Source organism: Ursus maritimus, unplaced genomic scaffold (assembly GCF_017311325.1).
Source record: "Ursus maritimus isolate PB19 unplaced genomic scaffold, ASM1731132v1 scaffold_18, whole genome shotgun sequence".
Classification (NCBI taxonomy): Eukaryota; Metazoa; Chordata; class Mammalia; order Carnivora; family Ursidae; genus Ursus; species Ursus maritimus.
The window spans coordinates 17374830-17397870 of record NW_024424230.1 but is presented as its reverse complement, the minus strand read 5'-3'; the positions used below and the strand labels follow the sequence as shown (position 1 = coordinate 17397870).

The window sequence follows — 23041 nt, the reverse complement described above, 5'->3', positions numbered from 1 at the left end:
AGCCAGGTGGATGCGCACACTGGTCTGTGTACGGAAACACAGGTAACTGACAGATACTGAAAACAGTCAACTGAAGCCATGTACCTGGAAATTGACTGTTATTATAAGAGCAGAAGCAATGGTCACAGCAAAGGATTGGTAGTCTGAAGGCGCCTCTCCGTCCTGACCCACAGTTTGCAGATAAGCTCCCAGAGGTATGAAGAAGAGGATCATCGATGTTAAAATTCCGTGCACCAAGCTTACAAAGAACTTCTTATAGTTGAATAGTAAGTCTCTTTGTCCCACTATGTACAACGCAGGGAAGCGGAGGCTCAGTTTGTCACTCACATCCTTAAAGGGAAAACGCAATTAGTTGTGTACCATCCAGGATCAAAGAACTCCGAGATCCATTCCAATTTATATCTCACAAAGAGTTTCAACTTAGTTTTAGGAAGGCAAAAACTCAACAAGATAAGTCCTGAATGGTTTCAAGGTGCAGTGACCAACCCCTTTACTTTAGTCTACCGTTATTTACTATTTAATAAAGAAAAGGACTAGGTAGAGATCTATTACTTTGCTGCTCATAGAAGGAAAGCAAATAGTAATGTCAAGAAAAAAAAAAAAAAGTAGGGAGACTATTTTTACCTCCTGGTAGAATATATTCTAATTTTTTTTGAAAGTATTTTCACATACAAGTTGATGGGGGTAATTCCAAATTATTCTTTTTATTCATTAAAACACTTTCTCTAAGAATTGCTCCTAGATAGAATGTGGACTAATTTGGGAATTAAACACATACATTTGGAGAAATATTAAAATTTTGAAGTTATTACTGTAGAGACATACTATACTGTCAGGTGTCTTAACAAAAACCTCTTAGTGTCCAAAAGGAAGACCATAAACTCTTTTGTCCATGAATTCAACCCAGGCACAGAAATCCTCTTTTGTCACCATAATCCAAGAACCACAGCAGTTAACTCTGGTTGCCTAACAACAGGACAATAATAGGGTTTTCTCAGGAAGAAATGAAAACCAAAAGAATGCGTTGAAATATTTGCCTTTAACTTCTCAAACAGGTGCCCAGCCTGTCCTGAGTGTCCCTGTCGCACAAGGCTCCTACCTGGTCAAGCAGCCCCATGAGGAGCACAGGCAGGCTGGAGTACAGCACGTTGTACAGCGTGATGAACCAGTCTTCGTACGCAGTCTGTGAGGAGATTACAGAGTGGCCGTGTCACAAACCAAGATCTACTGCCCGCCTAATCAACATGCATTTAACTCTCAAAGCAGGGAAGGCCCCTGGACGTGCGTGGCCTCTGCCAGAGCGAGCAGCCCTTGTCTACAGCTGCCCAAGGTGTGAGCCGAGTTCGGTGGAAGGGCAGGATCAAACACGTTCCACAGAAACAAACCTTCCTTCTAAAATAAATGGGAGAATCTACGCCAAAACATTTTTTTGGAAGAGGAGTCCATTCTGTTTCAATAATGCTGGAAAATACATTGGTGCTGATCCTTTTTATGTCCCTTTATTAATGAATTAGAATATACAAAACCAAAACTGGTTCAAAAAGCACATAAGGTATCATTCAAATGTTCTTTTACTTTGCAAGTCCCACATTTCCATTTAAACACCTGTGAGGCAGAATTTGAATATGAAAAACAGGCTTTTGAAAGGGTAAGCTGGCTTGTGCACACACCGGTTCTCAGGGTGGCAGAAAGGAGACCGGCTCACTCGTCACCACCCGCTCTACACAGGCCTGCATGGGAGCAGGAGGCAGGCCCTCACTGCTCAAAGGTGCTCCCGGCCCTCGGTTTCTGAGGCTCTTCTGATACCATTTGTCTGTGGCAGCGGCATCAGAAGTTTGGACAACCACATGCACTGACTTAGGTTCATTTTTACTAATGATATTTTTCTGCTGTATCACCATTTCAACATATTTTATCTGTCTCCCTCTGCCATTTCAGCACTAACGAAAATAAAAATCAACAGGTTAAGATAACAGATTTATGACCATCCAAAATTTGTATAATCCCTTTAGCCTTGGTCACAATATCATTTTATATGTTCAACGTTGACTAATTTGTTACAACTATTCTTTTTTTTTTTTTTTTTTCTCCTGTTACAACTATTCTTAATGGCAAGGTGACTTAGGAAAAAAAATCTAGGGTGAAGGCAAAGACATGTAACAAAAGCCAGTAGGTCAGGAACAAATCCCAACTTTTCAAAGGCAAAATAAAGTATTATTAAAGCACCAGAAACCTTTTAGAAAAGTCATCTATAATCTCAGTCTGTGCCTCAACCAGTAAGAGACAGAGCATCAAACCTGCAAGTATGGAGGGGAATTTTTTTTTTTTCAGAAGTAGAGTTTTATTTATGCGACTTCTACTCATCAGATAGTAATAATAATAATTATTCTATTACCTGTGCAGAGTACCCATTGAAGAAGGAGTACCAGAAATGAACCAAAGTAAATGCGAAGTTTTTATAAAAGAAGTATCGTAGGAATTTGCACATCCTTATGTAAGACCACCGGCCATGTACCAGCAGCAGTCTCTGCAAGTATCTGAACTGGGCAAAGGAGTAGTCACTTGACATGACCGCTTGCATGCCTTCTTGTCCACTTATTCCAACACCGATATGGGCAGCTGTGGGGCAGAAGGAGAAGACATGAATCATAAGCTAATTTTAAGGCAAAACACTGAGGTGATAAAAATGTTTCCACAGGAAAAAACACAATCATGGAACAATACATGTGGAAACTCTCGCTCACCAGCCCCTCCCCAGCTTCTGAACTCAATGTCAGAGATACAAGTTGCTCAAAAGAGCACATGCTGGGGCCTCTCAAAGGTATTTGTGGAAGGATCTCAGGTGGGTCGTAAATTCCATTTGGATTATCTGCCCAGCTCATAAGCCATCCTTCCCACCCACGGGGTGAACCGAAGGAGTCCATGCAGACTCTGCGTCCCTGCCTCCCTGGCCACAGCTGAGTCAGCTATGGGCAGATATGTCCTCAGCAGCAGATACTACAAACTGGCTCTCCCAACCTTCATTCCACCCTTGTTCTACTGGAAAGGTGGGAAAGCACATAAAAACCCACATGCTCAGACTCCCTTGCAGCTACATTCTGTTTGTGAATTGGGTTCCGTTGTTAGGAGCCACCTGAAGTGGAAGTAGAAGCGAACTGGACCCCAGCACCCCTGCCATTTTTGGCATTTCTGCAGCAGAGTTCATATCCTCTCTTCAGCTGCCTGGATGTTGAGCGACAAAAGCTGCTCCACTGAAAAGCCCTTCACAGGAGCCTCAAAGCTAGAAGCTCCTCTGGTGAGTGACTAATATGTTAGAGACTCAGGCTAGCACCTACTTTCTTCAGCCCATCCAGAGCTTTCATGAGCACCTAGTCCCTTGTATTAATCACTTCCTGCTTAAAGTACCCAAGGGGGTCTGATTCTTGTACTAACCTTGACTGAAAGCCCAAGCTGGGGCAATCAGTGTCTCTTTCAGATTTTGGAATTAAGATTTGGGCGTGTTCATGTTTGGAATTTCAACCTATACATTTTTTTTTTTTTAAGATTTTATTTATTTATTCGACAGAGATAGAGACAGCCAGCGAGAGAGGGAACACAAGCAGGGGGAGTGGGAGAGGAAGAAGCAGGCTCACAGCGGAGGAGCCTGACGTGGGGCTCGATCCCACAACGATGGGATCACGCCCTGAGCCAAAGGCAGATGCTTAACCGCTGTGCCACCCAGGCGCCCCTCAACCTATACATTCTTGAGCTGTGGGACAGATACATTTTTTTTTCCTGAGGGGTTCTGAGGGGCAGAGAAGAAAAGTAGTCTAGATAGAGAGAGAAACCAGAAGTTGGGTTTCTGGTGCAGCTCCAGGTCCTAGTTCCAGCATCTTCCTGAGGCCTGGCTTCTTGGGAGGCAAAAAACTTTTTTTTTTTTTTTTTTTTTTTTGGCAGGAATGGAGGGGAGAGGCAGAGGGTGAAGCCAACTCCCTGCTGAGCAGGAAGCCCGACTTGGGGCTTGATCCCAGAACCCTGGGATCACAACCTGAGCTGAAGGCAGATGCTTAACCAAATGAGCTGCCCAGGTGCCCCCATTGTTATACCTTTTAAAATAAATATTTTTTCTTAAGCTTACTTTAGTTGCTCTCTAATATTTGCAGTCAAAAGTGTTTTAAGACAATATTAAACTTTCAGCATTTAATCATGGCCCACCATGATCTTAAGAGGCACAATTTTTTTTGCTGGGGAAGATTCCAGAATGCATAAAAATGAATCACAGTTTTATCCGTCCTTCCAATAGTCATTTAGTCACAGTTTCAACTTCAAGAATTACGAATTTTATCTAGGTCTTAAAAGGCATGGAAGTAAAGATGTACTGAAATCACAGAACATGTGATGGAGAACACAACGTATTATTACTTAGACCCAGAGAGTGACTGCCAACTCAGCAGGGTTTCCAACTAAAAGAAGCTCCAAAAATCCTGCCATAGTGGCAGACTACAAGGTCTGGCAAATTCAAAGCGACACAGTGACTTGGCCAAACCTAAGTTTTCAGCAACACTTTGCAGTTCTAAAAAACAGAATTACATGTCTCAGTCAATATTTATGACTTCTTTCAAAACACGTAAATAATTCTTATGACTAGTCATGGCTGCCAAACTGCTCTTTCCTACCAAACCATGGCCTTCTTTCCTGAATAAGCAACAAAGGGAAATGTTGAGATTCTCTTGGAGCCAAGGAGGAGGAACCCCTGCCACAAGCCCTGATGTCCAGCCCCTTTTTGCTGAACTCACCAAGGGCAGTATGTGAAATGAACACCCACAGCTCACGGGTGATTCAAGGCAACTGAATACATGTACTTTCTAAGGCCACACTTTCTCCCCCCTATAATCTAAATATAGACACCTGGATCTTCCTGAAGCTTCAAAAATGTGGTTTCAGGTGCCTCACTGGTAGGCTCCTTCACAGTTGCTTAACAAACCCATCATGTCCTCAAGCTTTCTGCCTCTGTCTCCCCTCTCATGCTGCTTGTTCATTCTTAGCGTGTTAGATCACAGAAAAATCCCCACCAGCCAGCAGACCTCTTCAGGCACAAGAGAGGGAGAGAGGGCAGGCAGCCCATGAGAGTTCTCGGGTCCTTGCTAGCTGCAAAAACACGGCAAGTTGCAGTTCCCTCCACTTCTGGGCTACACTATTAAATATGGAACTTGCTAACAAATGGCCAGATTTTTGGACACTTAAATATAATTCCTGCATATTGTTTTTTATGCAGATGAAAGTGATGCCAGTTTTTCTAAAGTACAAAAAGGCACTATCAATACTTGGATGAAGCTACTGACTTACAAGGAGACCGGAGTTTCTTTGATGTTCACCCAAATGGATGCTCCCTGTTATATATAAAAGCACCTGCCATCTAACAGAGCTTAATAAAGCTCTTAGGACAACTTCAGAAAATAAGTCTCTATGAGGTTACTTAATGTTGACTTTTTGTGATCCCTTTTATTACCCATTATTGGTAAACTCGGACAAAAAAATTCTCCAGTCTAAGTCCCACAGTCAGATGGTACATCTGCAAGGTAAACTCCCTCTCTCCAACATCTCGAAGTCTACATTGTAACTTTATAAAAATTATGTTTGAGTTACTCGCCCTTCTGGCACAGCTGTTTATGTTAAGGGTGCACAATGGAAAATAAACTGGAACTGGCTGTAGTGGAAACAAATTGGTATCATTTGGAGCAAGAAATGCCAGTCCTATGGTAGGGTGAACACATGCAAAACACCCCCGAGAGGAATTAAACTGGCAGTGGGCACAGACATACACATGATAAAGAAGCAAGAAGACATACGTCATATAGCTGACTCCTGCTGAGGAAGATAAAGTTGGAATATTCTTAGTATAGATCAAGGAGGAGGAGGAAGAGACTCTAAGAAAAGAAAGAGACACATGAATTACAAAATAAGCTGAATTAAGTCTAGTTAAACATGCAGTTAAGGTACCCAGCATAACAGGACATGTGTGGTCATGTAACAAATGGTTCATCTTAATAACATCACAAAACCGGACGTGACATCAAAGATAATATTCTTGTTTTCAAATGAGAAAGCTGAGGCTGAGCACGAGCCCAGGGTGACACAGCATGCTGGCAACAGAATGAAGACAAGTATTCAGGCCTCGCTAGTTTTCATTACAAGATGCTCCCTGACAGTAATACAGGGAGGAAACAAACAAAAACAACCCAGGATTCAGGAGTGTTGATGAGGGTTTGGTTCTGCACACTTTAATACCAGCACAATGCACTTCTGCATGGTAGGACTCAGTTCTTCGATTTGTGAAGACCTAGGGTCCTTCGACCAGTGAAACAACCCTTGACAGTCCTCTAGGAGGGTCAGGAGGATGGTGAGACCACGTTCAATGCCACGTGTGTTACCCTGAGCTCGTACTAGATCACCCAGTTTACCAAGGGCAAGAAGAAAGCCCCAGAAAAAGATGCTTAGATGAAAGAAAAATACCCTCAAAACAAATATGAAAGAGAATTCAACAATTTACTCCAAGCTCAGTAGAGATTTTTGCAAAACGTATTAAATAGCAGGAGTTTTTAAATAAGCCTTAAGGAACTATGGAGGAACGGCAGCAAGAAAGGGAAAACAAAACAGATCCACATGTATGTAAAAGAGGGAAATGAATAAGGCTAAGCTCCCCCATCTGGAACTCTTATTTGGCATGTCACAGGTGTCCTCATCGTGGGTAAGGGCCTTTGTCAGATGTCTACTTTATGATGAAAGCCTAAGCAATGAAATTTGGAAAGACTACCCCCCCAAAACATCCATGCCATTTCTTCTCTCTGGCAATTCCAGTGGCATTGGCCATGGGCGAGACTCACTTTTGATCATGTTTACATCATTGGCCCCATCTCCGATGGCCAGCGTGATGGCCTTCTTGTACCTCTTCACCAGGTCCACCACCATTGCCTTCTGCTTGGGGGTGACCCGGCAGCAGATGACTGCGCTGCACTCACAGGCCAAGTCTACAAAGTTCTTCTGCCGCTGTTCTTTCCTAGCTTCCAGACGTCTCTTACTCTGCGTCCGCATGCGTCGTTCTTCTTCTGTCCTTGGGAACTTCAGCTTCAGAATTTTACTTCTCTTGGTCTTTTTCTCCAGAAGAATTTCATTCTGTGAAATCAGAAGATTACAACCATTTTAGTTTTTACGTCAAGAGTATCATTCCCAAGACCTTAATCATGTGAAGGATGGTCCTTGGGTTCTGACTGTAAAACCTATTTACTTACTATAAAAGTCAGAAAATACAAAAATGTACAAAGAAGAAAATTAAAATCCGTTGATAAACCAGGGATAACCACCATTACCAGTCTGATATAATTGCTTTCATAGATCATATAATATTACATCTCAAACTTGGGGAATTGCCCGTTTATACGCTAAGAGATTTTTAGGTTGGCAGTTAATATGGGAAACCATCTAAAATCGGTCCACAATGAACTGCTTTAGTTTAAGCCAAAGGCACCGATACAGTAATGATACGCACCAACCAAGAACCAGTGATTATTAAGGCTCGGTTTTCACCAGGTGGAAAAAAAGGTTCATGCACTGGGGGTACAAATTTCGCATAGACTCCACCTCTGTTCCTCTGGTTTTCCATCCTTGTGTGAAGAAGAGCACTGGTGGAAAAGAAATTTAAATGTTTAAGAGTACAAGACTATAAACAGGCCCTTGACTGTGAGATACTTTTGATATATAATCTTTTTTTAATTGTGTTAAAAAAATAACATAAAATTTATCATCTTAATTATTTCTAAGTGTATAGTTCAGTAGTATTAAGTATATTCACATTGCCTTGTAACCAATCTCCAGAACTTTCAACTTTCAAAACTGAAACACTATACCAATTAAATAACTCCCCATTTCGCCTTGTCACTACTACTTTATTTTCTGTTTCTATGAATTTGACCACTCTAGATAACTCCTATAAATGGAATCACACAGATTTGTGGGGGTTTTTTTGCGATTGGCCTATTTCACCGTCCTCAATGTTCATTCCTATTGTAGCACACGTCAGAATTTCCTTCCTCTTTAATAATATTGCATTCTATGGCTATACTACATTTTGTTTATCCATTCATCCATCAATAGACATTTAGGTTGCTTCCACTTCTTGGTTATTATAAGTAGCACTGCTATGGACATGGGTATGAAAATCTCTAAGTTCTGGCTTTCACTTTTTTGAGATATATATCCACAAGTGGGATTGCTAGATCATAACGATAATTCTATTTTTAATTTTTTTGAGGAACCACCATACTGTTTTCCATAGTAGCTGCACCATTTTACTTCCTACCAGCAGTGCACAAGGGTTCCAATTTTCACATGCTTGCCCACACTTGTTATTTTGTTGTTTTATTTTTAGGTTTTGTTGTTGTTGTTTTGATAGGAGCCATCCTGAAAGGGCCTGAGGTAAGATCTTATTCTGGCTTTAATGTGCATTTCCCTAATGTTTAGTGATGTTGAGCATCATTTCATATGCTTGTTGGTCGTTGGTGTATCCTCTCTGGAGAAAAGTCTATTCAAGTCCTTTGCCCATTTTTATAATCCGATGACATAATATCATTAAGTCTTAATTCTTCCCCCATGGGGCGCCATGTCCTTGGTGCTTCGTTATTGGCCAGAGACAGCTAAGAGAAGACACAGCTGAAAATGTGCTCACGAGCCACAGAAGGAAGGCAATCTTTACTTGAACGTTAATACCTGGGGTGAACCCCCAGCGTGTTATAAACAGTGGCCACTATTTGGCAAAAAGCAGCTTACTCCCACAAAAGTTATGTTTGCTTTTGAGAATTCCTCAGTGCTTTACATTAACAAATAATTGAGAAGATCACATATAACGCACTCATGTGATAGAAAAAGGAGTCATGGAATTTTGGAGTGAAAAGGTCCGTAAATAGCTCATCCGATCTCTTCATGTTACAAATAAGGAAATCAAGCCCCAGAGAGAGGATGTGATTGACCTGCACAAGTTGATAGGAAAACTTGGGTCTCCTTACCCTCAGCCCAGAGCTTTACTCGTGACACACACACAGCCACTGTCCCCACCCCAGCACTACTGCTGTCTCGGGCCAGGTACGTTGCTGTTCGTGGCTGACGGTTGTGCTGTAGGGTGCCGCGCAGCACCCCTGGCCTCTACCTACTAGAAGACGACAGTACCCGCCTCCCCAGTTATGACAACTAAAGAAGTCTCCAGACATTGCCAAATGTTCCCTGGAAGGCAAAAGAACCTCCAGTTGAGAACCACTGCACTAGGGGAGTAGGGATCTGTTATTCTTTTTCTACATTAATTGCTCATTTTCATTTTGCAAATAAGGAATGATCAAGACAAATCACTAAAAGGCTGGAAGAGAAAAAACATGGTTACCCATTCAAACCATTCTATAGGAATCATCCTTTCAGGAATTACCTAGAAAGATAGATGGATTCAGCCGTCTGGAAAGGTAAACCTAGCTAAGAGCATGATCATAAAATTTGCTACGTGCATAAATTTTACTTTATGATTTAGCTCAGGGCCCAATTTTCAGCACTTTGTTTATTTTTAAAGATTTATTTATTTGACAGAGCGAGAGAGGGAACACAAGCAGGGGGAACTGGAGAGGGAGAAGCAGGCTCCCCACTGAGCAGGGAACCTGGTGTGGGGCTCGATCCCAGGACACCGGGATCATGACCTGAGCTGAACGCAGATGCTTGAGCCACCCAGGCGCCCCCCAATTTTCAACACTTTAGAAAGAGAGACCAGAGCTCTAATAAGGCCCCCCATCTATAAGAAATAAAACCATCTGGCAATTAGCCAAATCATTCGAAACCAAGAAACTATTTAAGTAAACATATTAGCATTTGTCTATCGCTATTTTTTAAAAGTTAAAAGCACAGAGAGGCATGGTTTATGCAGTCAGAGGGAACTGATCTATTTAAATGTTAGAGCTACTGATTTTGTTTGTCTAATTTAGCTGAGTGCCTAATATACTGGAACAACTCACAGAAGCTCTATCACCATGATTAGAAAGAAGACTAACAACCACCATCGACTCCCTCAACATCTTACCACTTCTCAGCCTTTTGGCTCAGCTCAAGCGTAACTCCCTCATCATCTTACCGGACTAGGCAAGTGTGTATGTGCACAGCTTCGGGCCTTGTGACAGCCTGGGGGACGTGTCGTCAGGAAAAGACTTGAGGAATAAATAAAACTGTCAAGATCGCACAGCCCGGGAACTTGTGCAACACACTTCTAGCTTTTTAACAGGACAGGGCTCTCCCTTATACGTTCCCAGCTCTGCTGTGACTCTGGGCTCGCGGGGGTTTCAGGAGAAGCTACGCTTTGAAATATCCTGCCCCATCCAGACACGTCTAGAGGTTATCCAAGCACAATTGTGGGGCTCTCTCCTTCTAGGTTTCTTTCAAAATTATAATTCTTAGAAAAGGCAACACATGGAGAGAATTCAGCTTAACTGGCCAGTGACGTCTTGGTCTTTTTTTTTCTCGTCAGCAGGCAAGCACTGAGGACTCCCCAAAGAATGGAGAGAAATGGCCCGTGAAAGAGTGAATAAAGGCCCCAAGCTCCCCTAACACTAAGATCTGCTCAGAATAGGTCAAACCATGATAACCTGGAACTACCTGGGTTCTCTCGCTTCATGTAAATGTGAGGAAAACTGCCTGAGGGGACAGTCTAGCCAGTCTAGACAGTCCATTTCTCCACATCCATGTCTACTGCCTCCACTTCTGCCTTTACTTACTTGATATCTTCCCCATAGCAGATTTTGGTGTCTTCAGTCAGAAGTTCACATGCAAATCCGATATTTTCAGCAGTTTCTACAATAGAAAAAAATTCAGTGAGGGGATGTGTTGTGGTGAGCACCGTGTATTGTGTAAGACTGATGAGTCACAGAGCCGTACCCCGGGAACAAATAACACATTATATGTTAATTATAATAAAAAAGACAAATTTAAAAAATCTATAAATAAATAAAGTGTTGTTCCCATTGATGAATGATTGACTTTAGCTAGTAATGAGCTTTTTTTTTTTTCAAGTCATGAAAATAGGTGGATTCAAGCCAATATGCTCTTCTTTCTGTAGCGATGTATAGAAATCACATGGGGGGAAGCCCATTTTCTGTGCTAAAATAAGTGAAGTCAAAGTCTGGTTTGAGATGTTTTCACTTATAAAAAGTACTATATTATCAAACATGTGAACTGGTTATTTAATAAATCAGTGTTTGCTGAAATCCTAAGCACAGCTGCTTCCTGTGGTTTAATCATTCTGTTATGGAAAAAAAAAAAATGAGAACTATTTCCATAAACCTTCACATGGGGCCCCTACTGGAGATGTCTTTCCCCCTTTTTCCATTACCACCCATTGTTATTTGTTTAAGGTCAGGACTTCCCTTAGCTTATCGGAGTGTGTAAGCCATTAACCACGTCAGGGTAAGAGAAATTATCTGATTTTCCGCAGGAGGCTTGTGGAGTAAGGTAGCAATGCCAAACGACTCCTTGTTGAGCTCTACATTTAAAAATTAAGATCATCCCTCGGGTATAAAATTTTAATTATAGTTTTCAAGCAATAAAATGGGCCAGAAAACAAGTTGTTGATCAGCATTCTGTCTTGTTTCATTCTGTGCCCAACAAATGGCAAAGTGCTGGGGAGGACAGAAGGGACAAAAGGGATGGTCCTTTCACGAGAGGAGCCCACATCTGGCTGGGGAGATAAGACTGATCACAGTCAGCATGGCACGACCAGGAGCTCAGTTATGATATAAACTCTGCTACTGGGAGTTTTCCGGAAGGATGCCGTCAGCAAGAACTGGAATAATGGAGAAGGTTTTCTTAAAAGAAAGCATCTCTGTCGCAAAGAAATGGACAGTCTTTGTGCAAGACGGAAAGTCTGAGAAAGTCATCTTGGGCAAGGGAAATAGGAGCTATGAATATTTAACAAATTAACAGATACGCTTCCCTGCAAATTGAATTACCCTTTTTGTCTCCAGTGAGCACCCAGATCTTAATGTCAGCCTTTGCGAGTTTTGAAATGGTTTCTGGGACTCCATCCTGGAGCTTGTCTTCAATTGCTGTTGCTCCCAATAGCTGGAATGTACATTAAAAAAAAAAAAAAAAAGGAATTAGCAAGTAAGCTCAAAATGTTCTGTAATTGCAGTTTGCCAACCTGTAAACAGAAGGGCTAATTATACACCCCAGTTGGTGCTCCCCTGGGGCCGATGGCCAGCAATGACAGGGAAGGCTGCTGCATTTCACACTTACCAAAAACCAAAACATTCAAAAACTTTTTTCTTAAAGTAGTTTACCAAGAGAAAAATGTAAGTACAAAATTAAGGACATTAAAAAAATATACTTGCATTGTATACATACGGCTTTACACGGACACCAGCCACTTCCTTTCACTAAAGGTTGATACTAGCTATTTGTTGAACATATCCTTCTAATCTAAACTCAATAAGTATTAAATTTCAGAAATTTCACTTATAAATGGTATATTTTTATTATTTCAAGGTTTTGCAAAATAAAAATCATTTCAGTGGTTCTCAAAATGTAACAAATATGTGCTGGTTATGTAAAAATCATAATGCATTTTAATGAGTGATATAAAAATAATAGAATCAGATTAGAATCTCCATGTTTTCTGTCTTTTGGTTTCCCATAATGGCAACTTCTATTTTACTTGAAAAGAAACTCAAATGACCTAGTTCCATTGTACCAATTTGAAATGCTAAAGTTAGAATTATCTTTCAAGCATGAGATTAAAAATATAACAAAACTTAATAAAACTTCCAATTCTGTTTAGAATATCAAGTTATGAAGGTTAAAACTCACAATTAAGTCTTTTTCAATCTCTTCATATACTTTATCCAGAGCTTCATCCCGGTTGCTGGAGACTACACTGGCAGCCATAAACTTTTTATTCCATTCTTCATATTCTTTTTCTTCAATTTCCTTGTAGCAAAGGCACAGAGTTCTAAGAGTCTCACTTGCAAAGACCTATTTAAAAGATAATCCATCCAACAAACAATAGTTAATTTTATGTAAATCAAGATCGAGTTTGAAATCTTTCTTTGAAGAAATACAGTAAGAATTTAAAAAGAAGTCATGAAAGATAATGAATTCTGAATAAATACATTCTGTAGACAAAATTAAACAAATACTTTGTTTTTCTAAGTATTCTCAGGATCCTATTTGTAGTTCCCAAAGTAAAGAGAAAAGTATACATTTCTTCTAAATCACATCACTAGAGTGAAGAAAACTTTTTCTCGTAACGACTCAGAAAATAACAGACAAGGGAGCTGCCTTGGGGTGTAATGATGTCGTAAACACAGACCTGACAACTTTATAACTTGTTCCGACGAACTGTTACGAGCCCAATCAACTATGAACTCTCAATCAAGCATTATTTCCTCAAACCAATTCTGAAATACCTGAGCCACTGTTAAAGCTGAGATAAAACATTTAAATGAAAAAGAATGTCTGGAAAATTTAATCATGGTGAACGCATTTAAACTATTTTAAATAGGGGCGCCTGGGTGGCACAGCAGTTAATCGTCTGCCTTCGGCTCAGGGCGTGATCCCGGCGTTGCGGGATCGAGTCCCACATCTGGCTCTTCTGCTATGAGCCTGCTTCTTCCTCTCCCACTCCCCCTGCTTGTGTTCCCTCTCTCGCTGGCTGTCTCTATCTCTGTCGAATAAATAAATAAAAATCTTTAAAATAAAATAAAATAAACTATTTTAAATAGCTGAAGTATGAGCCAGTAAAAATGTTTTATTACTTCACAGCTGCACCTCTTCTAGCCAAGATGGCAGAACTAGGTCACCCAACTGAGTGTTCGCTTTCAAAGATTCTTTGGAAGGTTCTGCGTCTGTTTGATAAAATTGCTGTTGTTCATTTGCTCATGAGAAATTATCCACTGCAACTGCTTCAACAACATATCTAAACTTAAAATGTGACCCCAATAAGTAAACAACATATACAGGCTTCTTCCTGAGGGACCTTTGGCCCCAAAACTCAACTGGACCCTTAAAGGGAAGAAACTACCCTTTACTAAGCACTTACTAAATGCTGGGAATTGTGCAAGATGCTTTCCCTTGCAACAATCTTCCCTGGTAGGAATTATCCTCTTTCTCTTGCACATGGGCAATTAATGCTTCAGTGAGACATCAACCGTTTCCCCCAAGGGCACAAAACAAAAAGGCAGGACTGGGATACCAGGACTGATGGATATCCTCCATACTTCATTAACTGTCATTAATAGAACCAAAACGGTTCTATGAGGATTGGTAGGCAAGTCCAAGAGAGAAATTTCCAGAAGCATTCTGAATAACTGCAATTATCACTGGGCTTAGTTCATACTCCCCTCAGATAACAAATCTGAAGCAACAAAGACCAAACTGATTCACTGACAAAGGCATCAGAACTCACTTATCCACCCCATTGTTTTGTCACGCCCCATCATGCAGGAATGCTTTCTTTCCTTCGTTGTGCACTAGGAGATTGGTGGAATTCTTAGAGGCCACACAGATATTAAGACTACAGCTCGCTATGGTTATGGAGCTCGCTCAAGGTCACTGGAAGAGAGACCAGTCATTACCCTGGGCCAGTCCCGCAGATGCTGCCAACGTGGGTGCTGGAAAGGACACCATGGTCATGTCCTAGGAAGTCAGCAGCAGGAGCAGAACCAGAACCCGCCTGCTGTATTCCTGCATTCGTGCCCTTTCCACACAATTACACCAAGACAAGGGAAGGGCCAACAGTTAACACAGAACTTTCATTTGCACTTACAAGACAGTATCAGAAAGGAAGTTTGCAATCTGCTGCATGAAGGGTAAGAGTGGGACTTACATCCAGGGCATCCTGTGTCTCTTGTTTTGTTGGATTCATTTGATGTAACCGTTCATAAATCACCGTGTCGGCACCTTTACAATAAAGCCTGATATTGCCTTCTGGGGTTCTTACTAGTAGCAAGAGAAGGAAAAGCAAATAATAAAGGTAGGTTTGATTTCTAAATAGAAAACCACATTTATAAAGTTCATTTGAAGTGTTAGTCTGCTAATAACTCACCATTAATTTACAATCATGAATGCGCCTAGAAGAACTTCACTCTCAACAAACTCGGTAAGCCACTATCTACATCCGAGGTAATAGTGAAATAAATATGAAAAGATTCCTTTAGGCAGCTGAGTTTTTCATAATCTTACTTATTTTTGCAGCAAATATTGACTGATTTCCAGCTGCGTGCCATGCCGTGTTCTAGTTTCTTCCATGATGCCCTCTTTGTCTCTGCCGTAGGAATCTTTCTTACCTATAAACCCATTAACACTTACTGCCTTTAATACTCAGACCATAACATGACTCCTTGCGACCATTTTTGTTAGATTTTTGGATCTGTGAGGTAATAGTAGCATGTGCCCTTATGGCTAACTGGATTTTGAGTCCTTTAAGGTAAATGCCAGGCATGAAAATGATGAAGGCTAAGTGGCCAATGCTAATAGTTGGTGGATGTGGAAGCGAATACAAGAGTTTTTTTAGACCATTCTTAAGGTCCTTCTGTAAGTCTGAAATTGTTGTAAATTATGAACTTAAAACTTTCAGTGTTGGGAAGCAGTCACCCTCTCCACTCGGTGGCCTGTTGTCATGTGCCTGGACTGGAGGTACACTTTTGCTTCCTAAGCACAGCCCTGCTTTTCTCTGAACCCTTCTCTTGCTGCTTCTCCCTTCCCTGCTGCCCAGCGTAGGGCAGAAGTGCTCGGAGGGCTCGCAAAATAACAACATGTGTGTGGACCGACCACCCACCGTGTTCCCACCCCCCATTCACAGCTGGCGGCTCATATCGTGGAAGAATGCCAACACGTACAAGAATCCCATATACTGCAGTTGTCCCTTTGAGTGACGCACACCAGGCAGAATGAAGGGAAAAAAAAAACCGTTTCGATACGTCCGTGGCAATCTCCCAGGAGCCAAGTGGTTCATTCACTGCCTCTGTTATTCTGGTGTCATTACCTTAAATGTGCAGAAGGCAGCATCGAAGTGAGTGGTACACAGACACACCTGACGGAGACCTACCAATGATAGACATCCGCTTCCGGTCACTGTTGAAGTCCAACATGGCAAGAACGTCGTAGGTCCTCTCAGTTCCCAGCTCACTGACGGTGATCGTGTTCTGGGTCCTGGCGAGGAAGGCGAAGCCAAAGTTCCTGGCCGCGCTCACTAGAGCGCCTTCGTCCGGAGAGGCCGCCTGGTAGTTGAGCTGACCTGACAGAAAAAACCAGAAAAGCTGTAAAACCAGAGGCAGAGCTCACCACCCAGAGCTCATTGCTGAGGTTCACGTGGGGGGTAAGGATGTATGGCAAAGCCCAAAACATCCCCAAGGAAACAAATCGTTCATTCTTAAGGAGTATACCAACATTAACGCTTCAGAATTTAAGGTTTTTATTTCTAAACAGTAACATAAACTAGAAAAAAAAAAAAAACTGGCCAGGAATAGGGGATAAAATTCCCATAATCCTACCATCCGGAGGAAAAACACCACTGTTGACATTGGGTTGTAATTCTTTCCAGTCTCTTTGAAAATGCCTATTTCGGTAATAGTTTCTATCCTACTGAATATACATTTACATCCTGGTTATTTTAACCTTATATTTTGAGCATATTAATAGAGCTTTAAAGATTCTTTCTAAACATTATTTTAACTGATGTAAACATGTCACCATTTTCCAATTACAGGCACTTTATTTCCAAATTTTTCTGCTCTCAAAAACAACGTAATAACCATTTTGTCTGTGTACATAGGTTTTGCTGACTATTTTCTAAAGATAGCTTCCCAGTACCAAAAATACTGAACTGAAGAATACTGATAATTTTTAAGTCTGTTGGCAAATATTACTCATGTATTTTCTAAAAGGGAAGATAAAGGGTATCTTCCCTCTGGAAGAACGTGCTTACGTCACCACAGCCATATTCCCATACTAAAAAAAAAAAAAACCCTTAAAATTCATCAATCTGTTCCATCACCTGATGTTTAAAGTTAATTAATGGAAAGTTGCCTTCTGTTCATAAGCACACTTTGACGACTGGAATAAATCTGAGCATGTTGAGCCAAAGAAGGCAGACACCCAAGTCTATGCTCTGTGATTGCATTTATACAGAACCACAAGACCGACAAAGCTAATCCGGGTTATGCCAAGTTAGGACCAGTCCCCTTGAAGGGGCACTGACTGGAAGGGAACACAGGGGACTTCCATGGGACTCACAACGTTCTGTTTTTTAAAATCTGGGTGTTAATGACAAGGGAGGTTTCAGTTTGTGAAAAGAACTCACTGAGCCATATGCTTGTCTCCATACACATGTTGTACTTCAGTAAAAAGTTGAAAAAGATTTTCTTTTTTTTTTTTTTAAGATTTTATTTATTTGAGAGAGAAAGAGAGATTACAAGCAGGGGGAAAGGGTACCGGGAGAAGCAGACTCCTCACTGAGCAGGGAGCCCGATGCAGGACTTGATCCCAGGACCCCGGGATCATGACCTGAGCCGAAGACAGACGCTTAACCAGCGGAGCCACCCAGGTGCCCCATCCATTTTTCTTCTTCAGTTTTTCTACTTCGAAGCAGAAAGAAAAGTACTTCTGTGGTCAGGTGAATTTTCACAGACAAAGGCATTTTGTTTCTCACCGTGGTTTGAGCAGGATGCAGACCACGGATGGATGGGCAGCTTTTTACACCATCGGTCTACCTGGAAGGGGAGGGTGCTCCAGGGTGAATAAGCTACAGGGAGAGCTGCACCTCCACCCACCTGCCTCCTCCACCCACCTGCCTCCTCCACACACCTGCTCCGATGGCTCACTCTAAGTCCATATCAATCAATTCCCGGTAACTGAAGATGACACTTGAGGTTGTTTTCTGTTCACCCAGAGTCATACACCAGAAGTTAGAAATGTACACGCCAAATCCATCCATTCTAGAAACACACGCACACTCCAGAGGGCGAACTATTTGACCAGAGCTCACCAAGCAGCAGTGTGGACACCACCACTCCCCCTTGGGCGAGTGTAGCTGACACCACGTTATACCGCACCATGCTGATGGCGAGCTTATTTCCAACAGAAAAAAAGGAACGAAATGATAAAAGGTGGTCAAGTTCCCATGACTAAGACAATCCTATCTGGAACAAACTGATATTGTTATCATTAACCAAAACCACCCCCCCTCTTCCATTTGGTTCTCGTAACAGAGTCACAGAACTGCAGACGAATAGAGACAGGAAGGAACTCAGGGAGCTGGTCCAAACTCCAACTTGATGTTTGCAGGAAGAAACCGGGACAAAAAAATAATCCTCGGAAACCACTTCCGAAGTGAACTCTTTATTTACTGTACACTTGGAGGCAACCAGAGAGACTTCTTTTCTTTCAGAAACTAACTTGTGGGCCATGAAACCGACGCAGAGAAAAGAGATGCTCAAACCACAAGTCGCACCTGCGGCCATCCTCCCGCCGGAGCTTCGCTCCTCCAGCGCCTACCGGCCCCCCACCTGCCCGCACCAGCCCCAAAACAAGTGGCCACTCCAACAACTCCCCTCAACAATCCCAGCCCCTGCAAATCATTTGCTGGATGTCTCCCCCATTTGTGACTTCCTCATCCTCCCCACAGACCCCACCCTAACCCAGACTCTCAGCCTCCGTGCGGCCTCTAGTGTCTCCCGGCTCCAACCCCCTAAAACGCAGCCTCTAACCACAGCTCATCTGACTTCAAGGCCTGGAGGTGAAGAAAAGGCCTCCAAGCCTTCCACACTCTGCTCTCACACAGCCTCTGCAGGAGGCAGCAATCAAAGGTGGCCCCAAGGTTCCGGCCCCCCTCTTCCTGTGTACACACACACCCCCCTCCCAGTTATTCAAATGCAATCTAGGTACTGCTAGGAAGGGATTCTGCAGGTGTAATTAAGGTCCAAACCAGTTGACCCCAAGATAGGGAGATTATCTGAGTGTTCCCAACCTAATTAGGTCAGTCCTTAAAAGGGGCAGGGTTTTTCCCGGAGAGAGAAATTGGAAGCATGTAAGGGGTTCCATGGAAGGGAGATTCTTGTTTGCTGGCTTTGAAGAAGGAAGGGGCCATGCGGACAGGAAGAAGGGGGGCCCGTAGGAGCAGGGAAAGAAGACCTCTGTCCTCTGACTACAGAGAACAGAGTCCTGCACTCCCACATGAGCCTGAAGGAGGACCCTGAACTCCAGAGGGGCACAAGGCCTGACCCCGATTTTAGGGAGATCTTGAGCAGAGATCCCTGTCATGCCAGGCCCAGACTTCTGACCTAAGGAACTATGGGCTAATGAATGGGTGTTTCCAGCTACTGAGATGCGGTCACTCATGACAGACCAATAGAAAACCAAAGCCGCCTCTCCACACTCTGTCCCCATGTGCCTCCGCAGGGACTCCACACTCAGGCCACCCAGACTGCTGCGCTAGTCTGATGGATATGGCAGCATATACGAAAGGATTGCCTCCCCTCTCCTGTTGATGTGACGCGTTAATAAAAGACTGACCAGTCTCCATTACTCTTACAAAAGAGAGAAAATGCAAGACCAAAAGCAAAGGCACCCCAGCATGGGGGGATGGCAAGGGGACCCAACTAGAAGGGGTTCTGACCTGCTGCATGGGTCAGATAGGTATCTTGGCTTTTCTGGGCCTGGATTATCCATCGAGGTTGGAGGAGGCTTCCCAAGGTCCTTCCAAGGGACCCTTTCAAGGTCCTTCATGTATCAAACCCAAAGCCAATTTCTCTTTTAACCTCCTGTGCCTAGAAACCCAGCTGCTCTTCATTCCCCGTGGCTACAGCAATTGCCTATCACAGACAGTGTGAAAGACGTTTCCTCGAGAAGTACAACTCTTTGCCTCAGTGGACGGTGGGACAAAGAGCTGCATGATGTTTGGCTAGAAGGGACCTTGAACTGCAGCCTTCTGCCTGCAACACCGAGGACCCAGGTCTGTACCGTGTGCTGTGGCAGGAACCCAAACGGGGCTGGCCCATCTCTAGCCGAATAGGGCTCTTCCCATAATATCCCAGGAAGGAGAAAAGAAAGTACAGGCCATAAGATTGAAGTGCATTTGCCTAAGTCAGCTGGATAGTTCTCAAAATACTACCACATGCTATTTAAAAAAAAGGGGGGGGGGCGGAGTAATTTTACTAATGAGTCAAGACCTAAGAGAACCAAGTTGTTTAGAAATATCGTAGTGGATCCTTGCTGTAGGAGTAAAACACGCTGGCTAGAAACAGACTTTGACCTCTCTGTTGGTTATTCATGACCTGGTGTCTCTTTCTGTCTTCCCCCACTTGGCCTGCTGATAGACTTCCGTGGATCTGTCCCACTTTGAATTCTGCCGTTATCTCGCTTTATTGCACCGTTACGGCCATCCTCGGAATGGGTGTCTTTGGAATCTGCTGAAACATAGCGCACAGAGCTTGTACACATTCAGTTTTTCTGCATATTCCTTCCCCAGAGAGTTCATACTTGCCACACGTGATGTCGCAAGGTCAGAAAACAGAAAGGCCCTTTCCTGTGCTGCCCTGATTTGAGTGAAGGCTGGACAGGCGGACCGTGCTTCATTGCAGAAATGCCAGAAGGGTTCCTTTTGCTCTTTCTGTAATGCACAGGTGTATTTATATAACGTACTGGAATGCCCATATGTGAAAAACTGGCTAGCTTTCACTGACACGGGACGGGGGGGGGGGGGTGCCTGGGTGGCTCAGTCCGTTCAGCATCTGCCTTAAGCTCAGGTTTTGATCCTGGGGTCCCGGCGTTGAGCCCCACACTGGCTCCCTGCCCAGGGGGGAGTCTGCTTCTCCCTCTGCCCCTCTCCCTGCTTGTGTGTGTTCGCTCTCTCTCTGCACTCTTTCTCTCAAATAAATAAATAAAATCTTTATTAAAAAAAAAAAAAAAGAATTCTGCAAAGGAGCCTACAAGTCAGCTTTGCAGGCTCCCAAGCAAATACACATTAATTATGCTCCTTCCAATGAAAAAGGCACCTTAAGTGAGCTTGGACTCTGGTGGGTATTATTTCCAACCCCAAACACATCTGAATCTAGAAAATCAATTCTCTCTGAAATTATTTTGTAGTAAAGATTGTCCAAGTTCAAAGTTCCCTTACGATCCAGATAAGCCTTGACTCTTCACTCTCAATAAATGTTAAGTAATAACAGGGTGGGCAGATTGTGATTCTTCTAGTAAAATGCACGAGTCAATCATTTCTCTTAACGATAAGATTTCACTTGCAAAGTGATAAACACACTTGGAGCCATAACTGTGAAGAAGATGGACGTTTTCAGAGACCGAGAGCTGGTTTCATACTTTAACTCCTCATAGGCCATCAGGGTAGGGGCTCACGAATGTTCGCGCCCTGAGTAAGAGACAGACTTGTCATGCCTACCACTTTATACGCACTTGAGCGCCAAGCGTGAGTTACCTGTAAACGGAAACACTGCTCCCCCGTGTCCGAGATGCCAGAGAAACACTCACCGTCCATCCGATCCACCATGACCGTGTGGCAAACCGCAAGCAGGAAGAAAAACTGTCGAACTTCCGACTCTTTCCCTGACTGGATTTGCTCAGTAAGGTAGTGGTCATAAAACGCAAGCGTCCCGTCGGCAAACGTATTCCAGCTGAAATCAACTTGCTGAAAGAAGGGGAGAGAGGAAACAAACATGTGATTCTGAAAATGTCCACATTTTCACAAATGATAGAAGGGGCTTCACGAATGATAGAAGCTTGTCTTTGAAGCCAAGTCTTTATGGAAAAGTTCTCTTGGGATTTTAACACATTCTTAAGTGGTCAGGAGGCTCACACCTGTCTTAAAGCAAAAAGACCTCCTGTTGTGGGTTGAACGGTGTCCCCCAAAAAAGATATGTGGAAATCCTCACCCCTGGTAGCTGGGAAGATGACCTTATTTGGAAATAAGATCTTTGCAGATGTAACCGAGTTAAGATGAGGTCCTTCTGGATGAGGGTGGGCACTAATCCAATCACTGGTGTCTTTATAAGAGGAGGGAAGTCTGGGCCGAGAGACACAGACACCCAGGGAGTGCGCCATGGGACGATGAAAGCAGACATTTAAGTGTTGGGTCTATAAGCCAAGGAACAGCAAGGACTGCAGGCCATCACAGACGCTAGGAGGAGGCAAGGAAGGATTCTTCCCTAGAACCTCAGAGGGAGCGTGGCCCTGCTGGCAGCTTGATTCCAGACTTCTGGCCTCCAGAGCTGAGAGAATGATTTTCTGTGGTTTTAAACCATCCAATCTGTGGTACTTTCTTACAGCCATCGTGGGCAACTAATACACACCCCCAAACCCCTCCTTAAATGACTCACCTCTATCTTGCTATGGCTGTTTTGAGAAGCATCCCGATGGTCTCCTGAGAAACAAACAGGACAAAAGAAATTGAGCCTCCGTCGGTGCGCAGAGGTCCCTCCCCACCTTGCTCCGGTTCTATGGGTCTCGGCCTATGGCTGGACAGCCTTCAAGTTTTAGAACGATTTTCACACTTTTCAAGAGTTGTGAAAACAAAACAAAACCTAACGAAGAAGAGAATCTGATGCAAACAATATATGGCCTGCCAAGGCTCAAATGCTTTGTCTGGCTCTTTACAGCAGAAGTTTGCTGACCCCGGTTTGGAGGTTCAAATACTAGTGCCTCTGTCCTTCTGCACCACATCCTCCTCTGGGGCCAGACTCCTGTCCCTCGAAGTGCTTACTTACCCCCCAGCTGGAAAGGGACTGCCACCACGCACAGGAGAACCACTCCCTTAACCGCCCAGTGGCCCACAGCCTTCCTCACGGCCCCCGAGTCTGAGATGCCCCTAACGTGAAAACACACTCACAGTATAGTTTTCTACAAGGAAAAAGCACACAGCGTTCTTATAGCTCTTTTAAAAAATTGTATTAAGTGGGTGCCTGGTTAGCTCAGTCAGTTAAGCATCTGACTTTTTTTTTTTTTTTTTGATTTATTTATTTATTTGAGAGAGAGTAAGCCT

The 23041-nt window shown here is 43.1% G+C and overlaps 1 protein-coding gene across 1 annotated transcript in view; it reads right to left on the bottom strand.

Annotated features, from left to right (window-relative positions):
• Positions 1–23041, bottom strand: part of ATP8B1 (ATPase phospholipid transporting 8B1) — a 61764-nt gene that overhangs the window by 4773 nt on the left and 33950 nt on the right. The window contains exons 13-24 of the mRNA XM_008705311.2: positions 22380–22423; positions 21535–21691; positions 16100–16288; positions 14879–14991; positions 12862–13026; positions 12006–12117; positions 10776–10851; positions 7526–7658; positions 6864–7152; positions 2396–2619; positions 1100–1183; positions 85–330 (exon numbers count right to left, since the gene is read on the bottom strand). Coding sequence (XP_008703533.2) covers positions 85–330; positions 1100–1183; positions 2396–2619; positions 6864–7152; positions 7526–7658; positions 10776–10851; positions 12006–12117; positions 12862–13026; positions 14879–14991; positions 16100–16288; positions 21535–21691; positions 22380–22423 — 1832 coding nt within the window. The remainder of the gene's footprint in view (positions 1–84; positions 331–1099; positions 1184–2395; positions 2620–6863; positions 7153–7525; positions 7659–10775; positions 10852–12005; positions 12118–12861; positions 13027–14878; positions 14992–16099; positions 16289–21534; positions 21692–22379; positions 22424–23041) is intronic.